Raw genomic sequence first — 18,859 nt, forward strand, 5'->3', positions numbered from 1 at the left:
CAAATGTAACTGAATTTTCTTGGTTCATGGTCTACACTTGTTTAAAGGCAAAAAAATAAATTAAAAAATGAAGGGGGAAATGATACTTTTAAAATGCCTTATAATTCTCAATATTTGTAGAAGTCTTTTTTTAATGTTTATTTTTGAAAGAGAGAGTGAGAGAGAGAGAGAGAGAGAGAGAGAGAGAGAGAGGATGAGTGGGGGAGGGGCAGAGAGAAAGGGAGACAGAGAATCCAAAGTAGGCTCCAGGCTCTGAGCTGTCAGCACAGAGTCCTATGCAGGGCTTGAACCTGTGAACCATGAGATCATGACCTGAGTCTAAGTCAGAGACTTAACCAACTGAGCCACTCAGGTGGTTCAACTTCTACAAGTTGATTTCACTTGTGTCAAGTTCCCCTGCGTCAAGGTTGGCACTGCAATCAGCTGTTTATTCCCCGAATGGTTTAGCACAGATTCCCATGTTCTTTATGCAATTTACAGAGGAGAATAAGAGAAAGAGATGATGTTGACTGCTATTGGCTTGCCTAACTTTCAGTTAAAATTCATGGGCAACTCCAATACTGTTCTATAATTTGATCATTCCTGGTACTATATATAAACTAATACCAAGACAACAGCTTCCAGTGGTCAAGTAATAACTGTTCATGTTTAGGTATATACCACCTGAATTAGAAGAGGAGTAAATAAAACTGTCATTACTAACCATGATTTTGGGTGGAGATTATATATAATAAGATTAAGGAAGTATACACATTATTAGTTAAAAGGAGTCTACATGTATATGCTTACCTGAGAGAAAAACAAAAGTGAATTCATTGAATGTTGATGATCCAGAGAAGTGAGACAACTTATTGCAATGGTAAGAGAATACCAATAAGCTAAGAACATTCCTTTAGTGAAGATACATAATAATGATGCTACTTAGTGGTTAGAGATGTAAATCAATGCAGTTTGTCTTCATATGTATTCTTATTTTTACATTAATTATATTTGTGCCTTCAGGTACTCCTGAACTCTGAAATTACATACCCTCATACATAGTTAAAAGGGATATAGTAAGTCATGTATTTTAATTCACCAATGTGAAATTATCCTGAAATTCTTCTATTGACACCTATTAACTACCTCACCACCAGACTTGAGAAATTATTAATTATCAGTCAGAAACCACCGGATAATATAAAACTAAGCCACATTTTCCACTGAAGAACATTCAAGGTAGAGTTCAATAATATGATCTTCATTTAGAATTTTCCTACAGGTCAAATACAGGTCTCAGCCTCACCTTTGCCATTGATCTCAGAGTCGTGTCTAAGCACAAATGTCCCAGTTGCTCCAAAAGAAAATAAACTGCTTTTCTCTATTGCCCAAAAGATTCATGTAATTTTTCCTTATTTAGACCATGGCCTTCATTTTTTTTGTCTACTTTGTGGTTTATATCTCAAATAATATATGACCATATATTTATTTCTTTATTCTTCTGATACATATTTTGTAGATCATGTGTATGCTGTATTTCTTGTTAGTATGAATACTCAGTGAAAGATACAAGTTTTGTGTCTTAATGAAAGAAATATTCAGATACTCTACACACACACACACACACACACACACACACACACACACACAATTGTTTCCCAGGTAAGATAAAGGTGTTTAGTTTCAAAAATAAAGAGTTCTGGAATTATATGACAGATGAAAATGGTAAATGAGAAACTAAAAATAACAATGGTAGGAAACGTTCATTGGCTTTCCAGAGTGTCTAAATGGAATATCTACAGCTGAAAATAGGTTGTTTACAGGCACAGGTGAGGCAATAGTTAAATTTACAAGGTCCTACTTTACCATACAACCACTTAGAAATACTATGAAATTCCCATTTATGTCCAGATATCTTTGTGGTTTTTTAATGTTCTTTTATTTATTTTTGAGAGAGAGAGACAGAGAGTGAGCAGGGGAGGGACAGAGAGAGAGGGAAACACAGAATCTGAAACAGGCTGTCAGCACAGAGCCCAATGCAGGGCTCAAATTCACAAACCACAAGATCATGACCTGAGCTGGAGTCTAACGCTTCACTGACTGAGCCACCCAGGTGCCCCTGTCTGGAAATCTTTGTAAACATAATTTTGTAGAAATTTGTTTGTTTGTTTTTCTTCAGTAGGTATAGGAAAGCCATAGAAATCAGCAAACCTTGAGAGAGAGGAATATATAAGGCCCTATCGCCTCTAAGAAGTTGATGTCCTGACTCATGAAATATTTCCGTCTTATTCTTGGCAGGATATGCTGCAAATGCAACCAACTGGAAACACTGTTATTTCTCTCTTTTTTTGTCAGTATTTTAATAACTCCTTGGAGGCAAAAACAATTTAAAGTTGGTGCTGTTCAAATAAAATTAACTGTCCTCTATCAAATATTCTCAGCAGCACACACACTCTCCAAAAGCTACTGAGAGTCAATAGCCTACTTTTATATAAGCTTAGTTACATAATTTCACAAATCAGCAGAATACTCAGTAACAAATAAAAAATATGAGACAAAGAGTAGTACCTGGCATGCCAAAACACCAGTTCATGTCAGGTTTTCAGTCTGTGCTATAGTTTTTAGTTTACTTTTCTAGATGTTACATGTGTGCCTGCAGATATCAAAGAAGTTGGGCCTGTGCGTGGTAAAATAGATTAATACATTTGTAAAGTCATATCTAAAGATCTCTCACAAGTGAAAGCTGACAAAATTAAATATAATTTCAAAGATGGATAGTAAAAAATCATGGAAGAGACATTTGTGGGAGGTGTCATCAGAAGTTAAATTGCAGACTACATGGAGTCAGATGATAGCATGGCCTCTACTGGATGCCTTATGTTTTGCATCTTACATCTTCCAACTAATCCACTGACTTCCATGGATATTGGAGCTTTCTGACAATATAGATGATTGAGAAGTCACTCTTTATTTGTACGATTATTTATCATCTATCTATGTCGAGTTACTTGAGGGAAATGAAAAGTCATAGTATATTGATACTATCTTCAAAAATTCCAGAAGAGTGAGAGAAAAATATGTACATGGGAATTGTGAACATATGAATGTTTCTCAGTGATATATATTTCATTTTCTCAAGTTAGAAATTAATTTCATAAGGATTATTCTAGAAATAATAAGTGACTCTAAAGTACTTCAGCTATAATTTCAGTAGATTACCTAGAATACGGGTACGTATCTCTCGGGTTTTAGCACAGTATACAACAGGGTTGAGAACAGGAGGAATCAATAGGTATAGATAACCCATGATAATGTGCACCATAGATGGAACATGTTTCCCAAAGCGATGGATAATGGATACACCCAGCATAGGGACATAAACCAGAAGCACAGCACAGATGTGGGAGACACAAGTGTTAAGGGCCTTAAATTGTTGTTCCCGGGAGGCGATGCCTAGCACAGTAATCAGGATCTTCAAATAAGAGAGGAGAATGAGTACAGAGTCCACACCAAAGGTGATGAGAATGATGATGAGGCCATAGATGCTATTTATTCGGTGGTCAGAACAAGAGAGCTTGATTATATCTGGGTGCAGGCAGTATGAGTGGGAGAGCACATTAGCCTTACAAAACCTCAGTCGTTTGATGAGAAAGGGTCCTGGGAAGATGACAGCCACAGCCCGTAGCAGAAGCCCCACACCTATCTTGACAATGGTAGAATCAGTCAAAACAGTAGTGTACCTGAGTGGGTTGGAGATGGCCACATAGCGGTCAAAAGCCATGGTGAGGAGGATGCCTGACTCCATTAAGGAAAACACATGGATAAAGAACATCTGGATGAGGCAGGCATCAAAGTCTATTTCCCGAACATTAAACCAGAAAAGCTTGAGCAGGGTGGGCAGGGTGGTAGCACAGATTCCAAGGTCACTAGCAGCCAGCATGGAGAGAAAAAAGTACATGGGTGTATGAAGTGACCGTTCCACTTTAATAACCACTAAGACGGTGATGTTACCCATTAGGGCAATCAGGTAGAGGACACACAAAAAAATGGAAATCATTGGATGTGAGTCTTCCAGACCAGGAAAACCACTCAGAAGAAAAGGTCTGTAGCTACTACCATTGAAGAAGACCATGATGTGTCATTTAGAGCGCAGAAATCAGCAATCTTTGTATATAGATTAAGAGAGTCTGGATTAGCACCCCATCGCCATGATCCTTATTTCATGAAGTTTACATTCTGTGCTTGTGCTGTTGACTACACAAGTCCCCTTCACCACCTATTCAAAGCTGTAGTGAAAGAGAAACACGAAGTCACTAGTAAACTTATAGACAAGAGATCATAAGAAGAAACTCATATGAGCTATTTAATTTCCACATATAACACTATCTTAATAAAGACATGAAAAATCATATGAAAACAGTCTCTAAATTTTCCTTCCATTTTTTTCAGATAACCTGTGGCATGGTTGCTAGGCAAGAACAATCTAAAACTACTTTAAAGATTAAAGTCTAGGGAAATAGGTGGAAAGGGGAGAAACCTCTCTTGATTCTTATGCTTGCTATCTGTCTTCTTGGCCACGAAAGCAATTGATGGTGACAGTTAGGGAAACAGGAATGTCATCCATACAGAGTCTTTGCAGTGAGAATAGCCTCATATCCCTCATATCCCTGATTAAATTAGAATCTTTATCAATACATAATCCCAAGGTCCTATTAGGATAAGATGCTGACTCTATTATTTCTGTATCTTTATTCTCTCTCAACTTCACCTTAAAGGTGTGTACGAAAGAATAAGACTGGAGTCCAAGAAGTTCATAATTAATACACAGGACACATAAAAAATGAGCTTTAAAGAGTTATGACTAACATCTGAAGTTGTACACAAGTGAGCTCCACTGTGCATTGCCTTACCTCACCAGAGGTTCTGTGGGGATAAAGATGAGCAGTCACCTCACCTGTGGAGACCTTCAGTGCTCTCATGACTTATGGCTTTTCCAAATGAGCTCAGCTATAGACATGTTTCCTAACATCAAAGGTTCCCAAGGGCATAGAGGGGGATGGCCTGCCCATGCTGTCAGGGAAAGAAGCTATTGGGAATTAGAGATTAGGTTCAGAACTCAGGTTCTAATTTCATTAACTCCTGATTTCCTCATTTTTGCTTAGTTTAAGGAGATAGATGCAGATATACCCTGGCTTAAGACATTTTGCTGTCACTCTTATAGCTCTCACTCCTTGGAAAAAGAATCTAGAATACATGAAATTAATATTATTTATCAATGCATACTAATTATATGTAGCATAGTGGACAATCAGGTGAAATTTAGGAAACAATCTTCTGTTCTCTTCAGTCTACAGTTTCATTGCCATCAAATATATCTTGGAAGCAGTTCTGGAAAAATGAATTCTAATTTGGGGTGAGACAATTAAGGTCAGAGTTCTGCTATGATAATTCCAAAGTAATAGCAATTTCCCTTGAAGCCCCCTCCCTAGATATTTGGAAAGTAATAACATACTTCTAAATAGTTTGTGGGTCAAAGAAATCAAAAGAAACATTAGAAAATAGTTTAAAGCGAATGAAAATGAAAACAAAACATGTTCGAATTAGTGAAAAACCACTAACACATAACTTTTTTTTTTTCACAAAGGAAAAAAATGCAGGATTGTTATAAATAAGCAATATTTGCTTCTATCTCCCTGTATTTACAACTCCCAATCTCTGCTAACAGATTGGTTTGTAATGTTTCAGACTTCTCATGATGCCAAGGTGTATACAAAAGATATGTTTTAGGCAACCACATAATGTTTAATTCATAGAAAGTGTCTTTAATCAATTAAAAGTGTATCATGATGGCTTCACTTCTGTGCTTGATAACATGAGGAAGCAGCCATAGACAAAAGCTTATGTCTTGGAGTGCCTGGGTGGCTCAGTCAGTTAAGCATCTGACTCTGGTTCAGGTCATGATCTCACATGCTTGTGAGTTCGAGCCCCACATCGGGCTCTCTGCTGTCAGCCCAGATCCTGCTTCAGATCCTCTGTCCTTCATGCTCTCCCCTCTATCTCTCTCTGCACTTCTACTGATCATATGAGCTCTCTCTCTCTCAAAAATAAATAAACATAAAAGCTTATGTTTCAAACAACCTACTCCAGATTCACCCACATACAAACAAAAGAAGATTGTTTTTATTTTTTTATTTTTTAAGTTTATTTATTTATTTTGAGAGACAGAGAGAGCATGTGAGCAGGGGAGGGGCAGAGACAGAGCGAGCAAGAGAGAGAATCCCAAGCAAGCTCTGCACTGTCAAGCATAGAGCCCAACATGGGCTCCCCCTCACAAACCCTGAGATCATGACTTGTGCCAAAATCAGGAGCGGGACGCATAACCGACTGATCCACCCAGGCACCCCGAATAAGAAGATTCTTTAATCTCAGTGGAGGCACTGATGTCTTCTGACTGTGAACTTTATTGTAGTCATAGTTTTCTCTTAATTTTAAAGGTCCAATATGCTTCAGAACCAAGACTAAGCATCTTCACTATGAATCTTCTGGCTCATACAAGTGGAATAAGTCTCCCTGTTTATTCATATAACTTTCACTGAATTGTTCACTTGGGAATTTAATCCTTGGTTTGCATAGGTTTCTCCACTATTAGAATGCTAATATCTAAAGCTAGGGATCAGTCCTACTTATCACTGTATCCTTGGGGTATAAAACATCGCCAAGGCTTTTATATAAATGAAAACAAAGGCAGAAGAGAATGAATGGACAAATGAGTATGAAAGACTCAGCACCATCCCACGACTGAATGGAGCCAGGGGTTTTCATCATGTCATTGTCAAATAATACCAATTTCCACCCCAGTACTTTTCTCCTTGGCCTTCTAGGGATGGAGGCCATCCACACTTGGCTCTCATGGCCCTTCTGCCTATCTACCTGAGTGCTCTGCTGGGTAATTCTTCTCTTTATTGTCAGAACAGATTCCAACCTGCATGACCCCATGTACTTCTTCCTCTGTATGCTCTCTGTGGCTGACTTGTTCATCTCCATCACCACTGTGCCCAAATCCTCAGCATTTTTTGGTTCCATGGTAGGGAGATCTATTTTGAAGAACACTCACACAAGTGTTTCTCATTCATTCACTATGCAACATGGCCTCAGGGTTTATCTTGGCCATGGCCTTTGACCAGTATATGGCAATCTGTGATCCTCTGAGACATTTTGCCATCCTGACACATAGAGTCATCAAGAACTTGGGGCTAGCTATTGTCCTCCATGGGGTTTTGCTCTTCAGTTCTCAACCCTTCACGCCTCAGTGGCTTCCTTACTGCAGAACTACTGTCATCTCTCACACTTAAACTGTGGATTTATGGCTCTGATCAGGTACGTTGTGAAGAGACAAGGATCTGCAGAATCTGCAGGCTGGCTGCTGCCTTCCTTGCTGGAGGTTTAGATTTCATATTAATCCTATGTTCCTATGTTATCATCCTTTACACTGTCTTCCATCTTCCATCCAAAGGTGCTAAGCTCAAGACCTTGGAAACATGTGGATCCCATGTGTGTGTGATCTTAGTGGTCTATGCTCCAGCCTTTTTCTCCTTCCTCACTCACAGATTTGGTGGCCATATGGCTCCTCATATTCACATCTTTGTGGCTAGCATCTACCTCCTTGCTCCATCCATGGTGAATGATCTATAAGAACCAAGAAGATCAGAGATCGATTCCTCCAAGCTTTTACTTCTCACAAATTCTGAAACAACAACCTCATCAACTATTCTTTTGTTAAGATTCATTTACTTACATGGGGGAAAAATATTAACGCTCTTTCTAAAAGCCTGAATCCTTATATCTTCTATTTTTAATATTTAAAGTATTAATTAGCATTGACTAGATTTTGTTCTCAGGAGAACCGCTTGGAAGGTGGCTGATTTAAATGATTTATTCTTAATATATTTCCCTGATAATGTAATATATCCACCATTATGTGGTCTTATCTACTATGTTTGCTGCCACAAGACTATCCTATTGTTCAGTCTTATCTCCTTTATCAGAGGTGTTTTATTGACTCATTATCTCTGACTTTCATTGTGATGCTGTACATTTGTAGGTCTTAATTGATGGGATTATTTATATCTCCTGAACACTAAGACTGAAGGCATTTTACATGTGCAATCCTGGAGATCTGGATGATTTTGACCAAATTTTCTGAACAGATGAAGAAACTCTCATGATGTTCCTTCTAGAGTTTTTCCTGGAATTTTTGGTAACATATTCTCACTTCACTCTGTCTAGCTAAAATTCTTTTAAAGTTTTTAAATGAAATCTCTTCCTAAAAACACTCTTCCAGAAGACCTGATGATATCAAGAACTGTCCTACCATTCTTTTATCTGTTTCCTCAGTGTGGTTCAAATTGACTCAGTTGATTCTTTGAAAATATTTATAGCCCCCTTTCCCATTTGATGATCTTGCATATTCTAATCCCATCTGCTCCTTATCTATTATTTTAAATAGAGAAATATTCTGTTATGGTATTTTCTTATAATTCATTTTTCCAGCTACTCTTGACTGTGATATACCTCTTTTCTTTTTTTGAAGTTCAATACTCATTTATATGGACTATTTTGTAGGGTAAGTCATTATGGGTATGTGACATAAAGATTATAGTTTCTTTATGATCTATTGTATTCCTGATAATGTTCAAAATTAGCCTTTAATAGCATAGGTTAGCAATTTCTTCTGTGGCTAGAATACCTCTCTCAATGTCTATTTATTAAGTATCGTGTCACTTTTAACCTTGAATTTTTTATTTCTTCTTTCTGGACAAGTGTTTAAGTTGGAATCAGATGGGCAATTTGGAAGTAACTTCACTGTTTAGGTGTCTATATTTATTAATTCTGATTTAAAAAAAGATGAAAATTTGCCAGTGAACATAGAAAGGAAAAGAAATTAAAGAGGAAAAGAGTCCAGTTAGAAAAAACAGACTGATATCCTCAGAAGCATCTTCATATTCATGTTTATTCTAAGTCTACACTGTTCTACTTAATATAAAAGTGATGACTTTGGCTCATGATCCCATTCTCATAGGTAAAGTATTTTGTTGTTGTTTGGGGATTTTTGTTTTGTTTTTGGTTTTTGGTTTTTGGTGTGAATTTTAGTTAATATTGAAGAAATAATTTCAATTATTTATAGATCAATGCAACACTTATTCTGGAGTAGTCAGGAGCCTAGGCTACCTATCACACAATAGGTCAGCCAGGTATTCAATCAAAGAAGATTCATTCAATGAATGCACACTAGAATTCTGCTCTAATGTAGGCATGGTAGTAGGTGCTGAGGATGTAGTAAAAAAACAAGGCTGCTATGAAGCAGATGGGTTTCATAAAATGTTGATCTAATGGAGAGAGGGCATTTGGGAAATTACATAAAATAAATTATGTAACTCGTAAGTTGAGTGAAGAATTTCGCATTCTGAAAATGTGTTATAAAAATGGATGAGATGCTCTGAGAGAACAAAGGATGAGAATACTTTTTTTAATGTTTGTTTATTTTGAGAGAGAGATCACACATGCATGAGTGGGGGAGGGACACAGAGAGAAGGACAGAGAGAATCCTAAGCAGGCTCTATGCTGTTGGTGCAGGGCCCAATGTGTGGCTGGATCCCATGAGTCATGAGATCATGACCTGAGCAGAAACCAAGAGCCGGTTGCTTACACAACTGAGCCACCCTGAATGGGGGCTACTTTAGATAGTATGATCAGATTATCCATCAGCAGCGATCTAAAATATAATGGAAGCATTTTTTTTGAAAAGCTGGAGAAAGAAAAATCTATGGAAAGGATAAGAGTAAGTCAAAAACAAAACAAAACAAAAACCTGGAGGTAGAGAAAAGCTCAAGTTATTTAAGGACAGATACAATAACAGTGTGTTGGGAACAACATGGACAAAAGAGAGAGCTGTAACAAATGCATTTGGGGAAGGCTACACAAACCAAACACATTAATCCTTAGAACCACAGAATTGTATGTCTGAGGGCCACTGATGCAACAGAGAAGGACAATGAAATGAGACCATTTTTAACCACTAATTTAAGATAAAGCTGGAAGAAGAGAGGACATCCTTGGAAGAATGCAATCAGCACTCACCTAAAACACGTGGAGAGCAGAGAACTTCTAGGAGTAGTGAAACTCCAGGGAAGGCAAAATTCTCAAACCTTGTAAGTCTTCTATGCTAAGTTCCATCTCCTGTTTTGGAAAGAGTGGGGCATGGAGGTGTAAAATGGAGACATCTGAGTTGGAAAATCTGAAAATTTTGAAAATTCAGCTTAAAACACAAAAAGAAAATAAAATGACAACAACAACAATGGGGGGACTAAAAGTCAGATGGAGAAAGTTTGTTTATATGAGAGCAATCCCTTATGACAGAAGACTTAATTTTTTCCCAAGAACCTTGGGAAATGGTGCCAATATGTTGCTAATTTGGCTCTTGGAAGCTTGGAAAAATGATGATCCATACTGACTGAAATAAAGCACTAGAAATGCAATTGTACAAAAATGTTGAGAGAGATGTACATGATAGAGTAGAGAGACTCTGCAATGCCAATAAACCACTAACCAACTATGCACCCATGTAAGGTATTACAGAATATTTTATATATTAAAATATATTATATACAGTATAATACAACACATAATAATACATATACATATATAGTATATAAAATATAATACAATATATATAAATATATATAGTATACAATATATATAGAAAAATATATTATATATAGTATAGTATATATACTATAACATAGCTACATGTTTTGTCTCTGTTTAAGCAAATATTGGAGATAGATAGTGGGTCAGTGAACTATTGAAAACACAAGCATTAATGGTACCAATTGCAACTGTTATGCCAGAACTTGGTTTTGGCTGGATTTTTCAGCTACATGACATGTAGATATTGACATGTGTTATTTTTCAATCCTATCAGAAAGAAAGTTAATAAATAGTGCACACTCACAAGGAAAACAACAACATAATATAAATACAGTCATGCCCAAAATTTTCTTTTTTTTTCTTTTCTTTATTTATCTTTGTTGTTGTGTTTATTTATTTTTTTTCAATATATGAAATTTATTGTCACATTGGTTTCCATACACACCCAGTGCTCATCCCAAAATGTGCCCTCCTCGATACCCATCCCAAAATTTTCATCAAGACGATGTCATCTTGGTTCATGTTAAAAGATTATGTTGAGCCATAATTGAAAAGTTTGTTGGCGGCCTTGGTAACCGACACGTGTGTTCTAAAGAGTGGGAAATAAACCTTCTGAATACTAAGTGGATTATTTAAACAGCGAGTTTTTGAAGAGACTGTTTGTCTCAGACATGTTCTCAAATTAAGGATAAATGTTTGAAACTGACATTTTCCATTACAAAAATTAAGCACGATTCATGGTATACTTTTTAATGTGCTTGAGACAATATATTTTGCAGGTGGAATTCTTTCTGCAAACCCTTTATCAAGTCACACAAAAGACTTTAACCTTCGGGTTAGGTTTAAAGCAAGAAAGAGTTACGAAGCAGGTCTTGGCTGCAGTGTACACAGCCTGAGGGTTTAGGCCATGGACCTGGCAGTCTCCAGGCTATTATAATATTACCAGTGGAAAGATATCATGTGGAATTTATGGTTAATTCCCATAAGAGAATCACATTGTACACCTCTGTAATACTTGAGAAAAGCCATGCCACGTGCAGAAAAAAATATACACCATTAAAACTAACAAAAACCAGTAGCAGCGGCAGTTGCTGAAGCCAACCTGAGTTTCCAGGGACAGGGCATCCTCCCCTCAGAAGAATAGAGCACCCGACTCAGGTGCTTCTTCCGGCCCTAGGCCAACAGAATTTACTGAGGTGAGAGGGGTGAGAGCTCTTCCAGTCTGGCCAATCACATATCCCCAGCCTGGGATTGAGGGGTGGAGTCAGGTGTTCGGGCGAATGATTGGCTGGGAAATGGTCCTCTCCACCAATGGGAGGGGCGGCGGAAGGAGGGGCGAGGCCTGGCTGCCTTAGTGCTTCCTGGAAGTCTCTGGCTGGAAAGATTCCAGAGGCAGGGAAGGGGCGCCTGGAAACAGTGGAGAGACAGCAGTGGCGGTGCAGTCCCGGATCCTGCAGGCAAGTGAGGGTGGCTTGAGGGATCTCGAAGCCAAGAATCGGGTCCTCTCTGTCCACTCTGAGGCAAGCCCTTCTTGGCCGACCCTGCTATCCCCGGCTGACCGCGTGGCCCTGTCTCTCTGTGTGGGCCGGTGTTGGATGTAGCCCTGGGTCCTCATTCCTGGCCCTCAGCATCTGACCCGGTGAGAAGCCCCAGGAAGGCGGGAAGTTGGAAGGAAGTAAGGCAGAGAGGGACGAAAAAGAAATGGGACTCAGTTTTATAGCAAGGCAGGTTTCCTGTAGCTGTCCTGGAAAGTAGCCCGGGGCTATAGAACAGGTTCACAATTGTTTTGTGCCATGAGTCAAACTGCAGGTCCCGTGAAGCTAGGCATTGGTGAAGTCCAAGTTGTCCTAGTGCAAGAAACACTCATGTTTAGGGGGAAAATAGTTCCTTTTATTCTTGAGCCACTCCTTTTCTGGCTCTGGCCTTGTCTGTGTTGTCACTCTCTTGTCCTTACCTGTTGCACTCACCCCCACCTTTTCCTTTCACGCCTGTGCCAGCCTCATGTCTCTCCAGAAACTCTTTCTGGCCACCATTCTTAGAGCTGTTTCTCCTGCCAGGAGCCTCCTGTTGTTCCCTTTCCCGACCCTACTTCATTGTCTATAATCCCCAGTAAAGGGAGGAGGAGTCCCGGGAGAGCTGACGGTGTTTGGACTCTCCTTTTAGTAGTGTATGAAAGGATTTCCCCCAAAGCAGTCCTTTGATGAGCTATTCCCCCCAGCTATGGCCCCTTTTATTTCCACAGGCCTTGGGCTGTCAGCTTGCTTTCCAAGACCTTCCTTACACTCTCTCAGCAAAGATACAATGTTGCAGTATTTATGTTGAGGGTCAGTAAGGAAACTTACTATGCTGTGTTCATGCAAGGCATTGAACATCTCTAAAACAGGTGATAGAAAATGGGCACCAAGGAGGATAAGCAGTATGAGTTGCATGTTCCTGCCCCCAAATGAGGTGTTAGTGTGCCAGCGCACCCTCAGTCCTGGGCATGGTGGGGATCTGCTCTCTGAAGCCAGCCTGAGGAGAAGTGGTTGAGCTTTGGGAGCTACATGCCTGAGGCCTGTGAACTCCAACTCTGTTGGTGGTCTTTCCCTGTGGTTCACAGTCTAGCAAGGGCCTAGCATGTGCAGCAGCATTTACTGCAGGCAACATTCTCCAACCTGCAAGAGACCACCTGCCCTTCCTACTCATCCCATCCAACTGGGATCTTCTTCCTCTAGTTTGCTGTACTTTAGATACTATTAGGATTTACCAGGTTTCAGTGAATTCTACTACCGAGGCTGATGCATTTTTAGGAATCTTAGATGAGTTGGCAAAGGTTCATGTTTAAATATGTTAATTACTGGACAGTGTGGAGAATGGGTTAGAAGGGTTTGTCAGATGGTCTGGGCTGCTGGGATCCTTGTTCACTTTTTCATGTATTTTTTTTTTTTTTTTTTTTTTTTAGTAGTAGAGAAACAAGGTTTCTAGCTTATGTTTTCCCTTACCCACTTATTGAAATATATATATTTTTATGTTTATCTCCTTTGAGAGAGGAGAGAGAACTCACATGAGTGAGGGAGGGCCAGAGAGAGAAGAAGAGAGAGAGAATCTCAAACAGGTTCTGTACTATCAGTGCAAAGCCCAGTGCAGGGCTGGAATCCATGAACCGTGAGATCATGACCAAGATTTCAACATTCAGTATGGCTTGACATGAACCATGAGATCATGTGAAGGTTTCAATATTCAACCAACCGAGTCACCCAGGCACCCGTTAATGAAATAATGTACTGAATATGTTCCTTTGTCTTCCCTCCACAATAAGTCATTCAGAGCCTTAAGAAGGTATTTCGCCCATAATATCAAGGAGAAAATTCTCTCTTCCCATGTACTTTATTTTGGAAACAGACACAATTTTCTTATTCATCTAAAGAAACTTCTGAGCTGATCTGGTAATGAATATAAATAGTAATTCTTAGGCAAATAAAAACAAACAAAATATTAACAATTTTTTTGTTGTTATTTTACTTGACCCTGGTAGGGACAGAGATACAGAACACCAGCCTATGGAACAAAATGTGACTATTTGGCCAGACTACCTATGATTCCCCAAATTCTGTGAGATCAAGAAAATTATGTGGTCCATCCCAGTTCATTATAAGATGGGAATCATTTACCTTGGATCAGGGACAAGTGGGGCCAAAAAACACAAGCACAAGCCAGTGTTCCAGGTCGCCACATCGACTATCACTCCTAATTCCTCCACTTCTCCCTCAAGGCACATCTGTTGTCCCATAATAGTTACTTATGACCAGCTAAAGGAGAAAGAAATAAGTCTAGACTGATTGAGTAAAATAGACTGCCTCTACACTACAGTACCACTCAGGAGTGTCCTTGGCAGATAAAAGTGAAGGGAAACGCACCTGAGATTTGGAGCTTCCAGCAAAGGCAAATGTGCCCAATAGTTACAGCTTCAGGAGGTGTACCCGATCATCCTTTGGTGTTTAAAAAGAAGTGACCTGGGGTAAGAATATATGTAGACTCCCAGAAATGTGTGAAAGACTAATTGGTCAGGAGGCTGGACAGAGAAGTAATGAAACACTGGACAAAAGCGTTCTGTAGAAGAGACATACAGCTGACCCAAAGCAGAGGACACCCGCATAAAGGTGTTTGTGTTTACAGTTAATATCCACCAGAGAGCTTCAAACATGGAAGGAGCTTGAAACAACCAGTTAGGCAGAATGGTGTGGCCAGAAGTCATCCTCTGTCATCGGTCACCCTCAGTGTTGGAACAAGTGTGAAACATATGCAGTAGACATGAGGGTAGAGATGGAAGTTGTGCATGAATCCAACTGTGTGGGTCCCCACACACCAGGGCTACTGTCATCATTGCTGCTTAATGTGCAGCCTTCCAGAAACAGAGCTGATGTGGACACCAACCAGCCACTTAGCGTCAGGTTAATTACAATGGACCTCTTTTGCCCTGAAAGAGTCAGCAATTCATCATGATTGGAGTTGATTGTATTCAGTCAGTTACTTTATGGAATTGCCTTCTCTGTTTTTAGGACCTCAGCGAACAAAAGTAACTGAAGGTTTACAAAGCAATTGATCCTCCCAGATAGGATCTCATCCAACTTTGTCACCGTGGAGGTGCAGCTCTGGACTAGTGGTCATGGCACCTGTTAGTCTTCTTACATATCACATGACCCAGAAGCTGTTGGCCTACAAGCGATGGAACAGGCTTAGAAGGTGCTGCTGAATTGCTAGTTAGGAGGTGATACCAGCGGAGATTGGGTGGCTTCCTCCAGGAGACGGCAAATGCCCTAAATCAGCGGATGGAGGTCTGCGGTGCCCCCAGATCAGGTAGGATTTTTTTTTGCTTTGAACGAAATGTTCTTTTCTTGCCTCAAAATACCCTTTTCTTTGCTCCGAATATACGGTCACATTAAGAGGCAGAATCAGGCACTTGTGAAGTTACGTTTTATTAATTTCAAAAATGGTTTCATTCTTAGCCATATCTTGATATGCTAGATATACTAATGATCTCAAAAGTCATACTTTTAGGTTTAATTATTAAATCTACCTTGTAAAACTTCTAAATAACTATTTCTAAAGTTATTTTTATTGTTTTGGTTTCATCTATTTTGATCAGCATTTGTTCCTTCTCTAACTTTTAACGTCTTGAAATCTGGTATTGTATTTTTATTTCTTCTTTTAAAAAAAGTTTAGGTACTTAAGACCATAATTCTGATGGGGAAAAATATATCTAATTGAAAGCCATATATATTCATATGTAAATTTCAGTTTCATGAAACACATTAATTGATCTTTGCTTTTCCAAATATATGAGGAATCAGACTCCAAGCTCTGACCTGTCAACACAGAGCCCGATTCAGAGCTCAACCCATGAACTGGGAGATCATGACCTGAGCCAAAGTCAGATGCTTAACGGACTGAGCCACCCAGGCACCCCGGGAATTTTATTTTTTAATAGATATGTAGAAAAAAGAAAACACACCTGGTTTGGGCACTAATCTAAGAAAAATTTACTCATTAGTTTCAGCATGTTTCTGTGTAAAAATAATGAACTCTATAATGGAGAAACAGGTATGATATTCATAACTCTTTGCTTAAGAACTAATAGTCCTTTGAGACTTAATTTCCTCTTATCTAAATTGGGAATGATAAACCATATCTATTTGGGGCCATATTTAAGCAAGATAATGAATCTAAAGCACTTAGCTAAATTATAAGTATGTTACTGCTCTAGGCACCTAGCAAAATGCAACTTTGTGTTTTGTAACTCTCCTTTATATCCTGGCAAGTTGTGTTTCTTGGCCCTTGGAGCTAGGTAACCTTGGAGCACAGGCTGTTAAGAAGGCAGGGCAGTGGTGGACTTTGTAAAAGGGCAAGTGATGGTCCCGTTATGGAAAGAGATCTTTGCCAGGGTTTTGGAAGAACCTCAGATATCAGCAGTTTGCCTCTAGGAACTATGCACAATTTGGTCTTGACCACAAACCATCTCAGAGGCATTTGTTGGTTGAGGTGATCCCAGTTCAGGTAGGATTTTTTTTTTTTTTTCTTTAGGATTAAACATTATTTTCTTGACTCTGAAATTGACCTTTCTTTTCTCTGAATATGCAGTCGTGAAAGAGGCAGAGGCATGGCACTTGTGAAGTTACATTTTATTAAGTAAGCTTCCTTATTAAATAATTGCAAATGAAATAAAAAGATGGACAGGAGAAAGAAAATTAGAATTAAAATGAATGAAGACCGCTAATATCAGTCTTAACCTGAACAGATTTTATTTCATTCTAACTATAGTTTGTGAAATAAATACCTTTTAATGTATCTCTTTAAGTTTGCACACATTGAAGTGAATCCCCCAACAATATGCACACAGAGTTCAACCTGTCTTCATCCCTAGGAAGCAAAAGTATTCTTTACACGAGCATAACCATTTAATAGGCTACTGCTGGGAGTGACGATTCAGAAGAAAAATCTGTGCCACACGCTTACGAATTACCTTGTTTTTTACACCATAGACAATAGGGTTGAGTGCGGGTGGCATAAGGAGATAGATGGTAGAAAGAAGGATGTGGGTTGAAGGAGCAACATGTCCAAAACGGTGGCTGAAAAAGGAGAAGAAGGCAAGAATATAAAACTCAAGGAAAACAAAAATATGAGCTGTGCATGTGTTAAATGCTTTGAGCCGTGCCTCCTTTTGGTGTAGATGAAAAACAGCCTGGAAAATAAGGATATAGGAAGTGAAGATGAAAATCATGTCAAATCCCAGTATTGTAAAACCTACTAGGAGACCACATGTTTTATTGACTCGGATGTCTTCTGCAGCTAGCTTGACCACAGCCATGTGCTCACAGTAGGAGTGAGCAATTACAACGGAATGGAAAAGGTGTAGTCTTTTGATTAAAATTGGTAAAATGCCAACAAGCACCATTGCCCGAATTGCCACAACCAGCACCATAGTGACCAGGATGGATGGTGTGAGGATGGATGTGTGCCTCAGTGGATCACAGATGGCAACATAGCGGTCAAAGGCCATGGCCAGCAGGATGCCAGATTCCATGCCCTGCAAGGCATGAATGAAGAAAAGCTGGGCTAAGCACGCATCAAAAGCAATGGAGCATGAGCCAAACCAGAAGATGGCCAACATCTTGGGAGCAATGGCTACACAGAGCCCTATGTCAGTGGCTGCCAGCACTGCCAGGAAAACGTACATGGGTTGATGCAGGCTGTGTTCTGTAGGAATGATGATTAGTAAAATAGTATTTCCCAGAAGAGCCACCAGGCATATTGCAAAGAAGGAAAACCCAATCCAAAATTGCACGTCCTGTAGTCCGGGGATCCCAATTAGCATCAATGTCGTGGGGTCTAGATATGACATATTAATGGATGCCATGGAAGTTCGTGATCTCTCTTTTCACCACTAATTCTCATACCTACAGAAAGAGAGTGGGAGTGCGAAGTGAAAGGACACAGACCCCTCTATCGTTCAGGCACATTTAGTATAGAAGAAATAAGTTCAGTCTTTGGAGGACTGATTATTCAGTTTGGCTGAATTATTCAGAGGTTCTATTCTATATGCCAACATAGAGTAGCAAACAATCCTTCAAAACTAGTAGAGTCATAGGTGAACAGGGGAAAGTTCAGGATTTCTGATTTATTTTTTGTGGAAATGGAAACCATGAGTCTGAGAACACTGATCTTTTGTATTTATCATGACCTCTAGGCTGGGCTGTTTGAAACACCATCAGTAGGCTTTCCTTTTCTATTTGCTTGTAGATAGCCAGCTCAGTTTTGCTGCAAGTGCAGATTCCATCTGGGCATCTTGTGGACCTAAAAGAACCCCATTTCTGTCCCCATGTGGGTAAGTATGTAGCTTACGAGAGCCTTCACCCTCAACCAATACTATTCCTGGTCCCAGGAAGCAGGTTATATATCCCTGGGTCTGTAGCATTAGGTCTCCAGTGGGGATTGGTAGGAGAGCGTATAGCTGTCTTACATTCACTCAGTGTTCACATAAAAATATTGAACAAATCACTGTTTAACAGGAGGCCAAGTGTGGCCCTTAGAGGAGATTTGAAGAAGGTGGTCTGTTTTCAAAGACAGCCAGGGATGGTTCGTTCTCTGAATGGATTAAGTTCACTTAGGTGTAAAGGAGATTTGCTGAGTGGAGAAG

At 39.4% G+C, this 18,859-nt stretch overlaps 2 protein-coding genes and 1 pseudogene across 3 annotated transcripts; 1 reads left to right on the forward strand and 2 right to left on the reverse strand.

The window, feature by feature from the left end:
• Positions 1-3,178: 3,178 nt before the first annotated feature.
• Positions 3,179-4,111, reverse strand: LOC112865713 (olfactory receptor 51G2-like). Its single transcript, XM_025928791.2, has one exon. The coding sequence runs from the start codon at positions 4,109-4,111 to the stop codon at positions 3,179-3,181; it is 933 nt and encodes a 310-aa protein (XP_025784576.2).
• Positions 4,112-6,802: 2,691 nt separating this feature from the next.
• Positions 6,803-7,727, forward strand: LOC147576729 (olfactory receptor 52D1-like; annotated as a pseudogene).
• Positions 7,728-17,128: 9,401 nt separating this feature from the next.
• On the reverse strand, positions 17,129-18,144 carry LOC112865469 (olfactory receptor 52A1-like). 2 transcript variants are annotated; one of them, XM_086679438.1, is made up of 2 exons: positions 17,882-18,079; positions 17,129-17,833 (listed from the first exon to the last, which is right to left on the reverse strand). In XM_086679438.1, exons 1-2 carry the CDS (start codon positions 18,077-18,079, stop codon positions 17,129-17,131), a joined length of 903 nt encoding a protein of 300 aa, XP_086535564.1. The 2 variants fall into 2 exon arrangements, with proteins under 2 accessions (XP_086535564.1, XP_025784352.2); XM_025928567.2 differs by having other exon boundaries at positions 17,129-18,144.
• Positions 18,145-18,859: the final 715 nt, after the last annotated feature.

Source organism: Puma concolor, chromosome D1 (assembly GCF_028749965.1).
Source record: "Puma concolor isolate L17-30 chromosome D1, mPumCon1.1.hap2, whole genome shotgun sequence".
Lineage (NCBI taxonomy): Eukaryota > Metazoa > Chordata > Mammalia > Carnivora > Felidae > Puma > Puma concolor.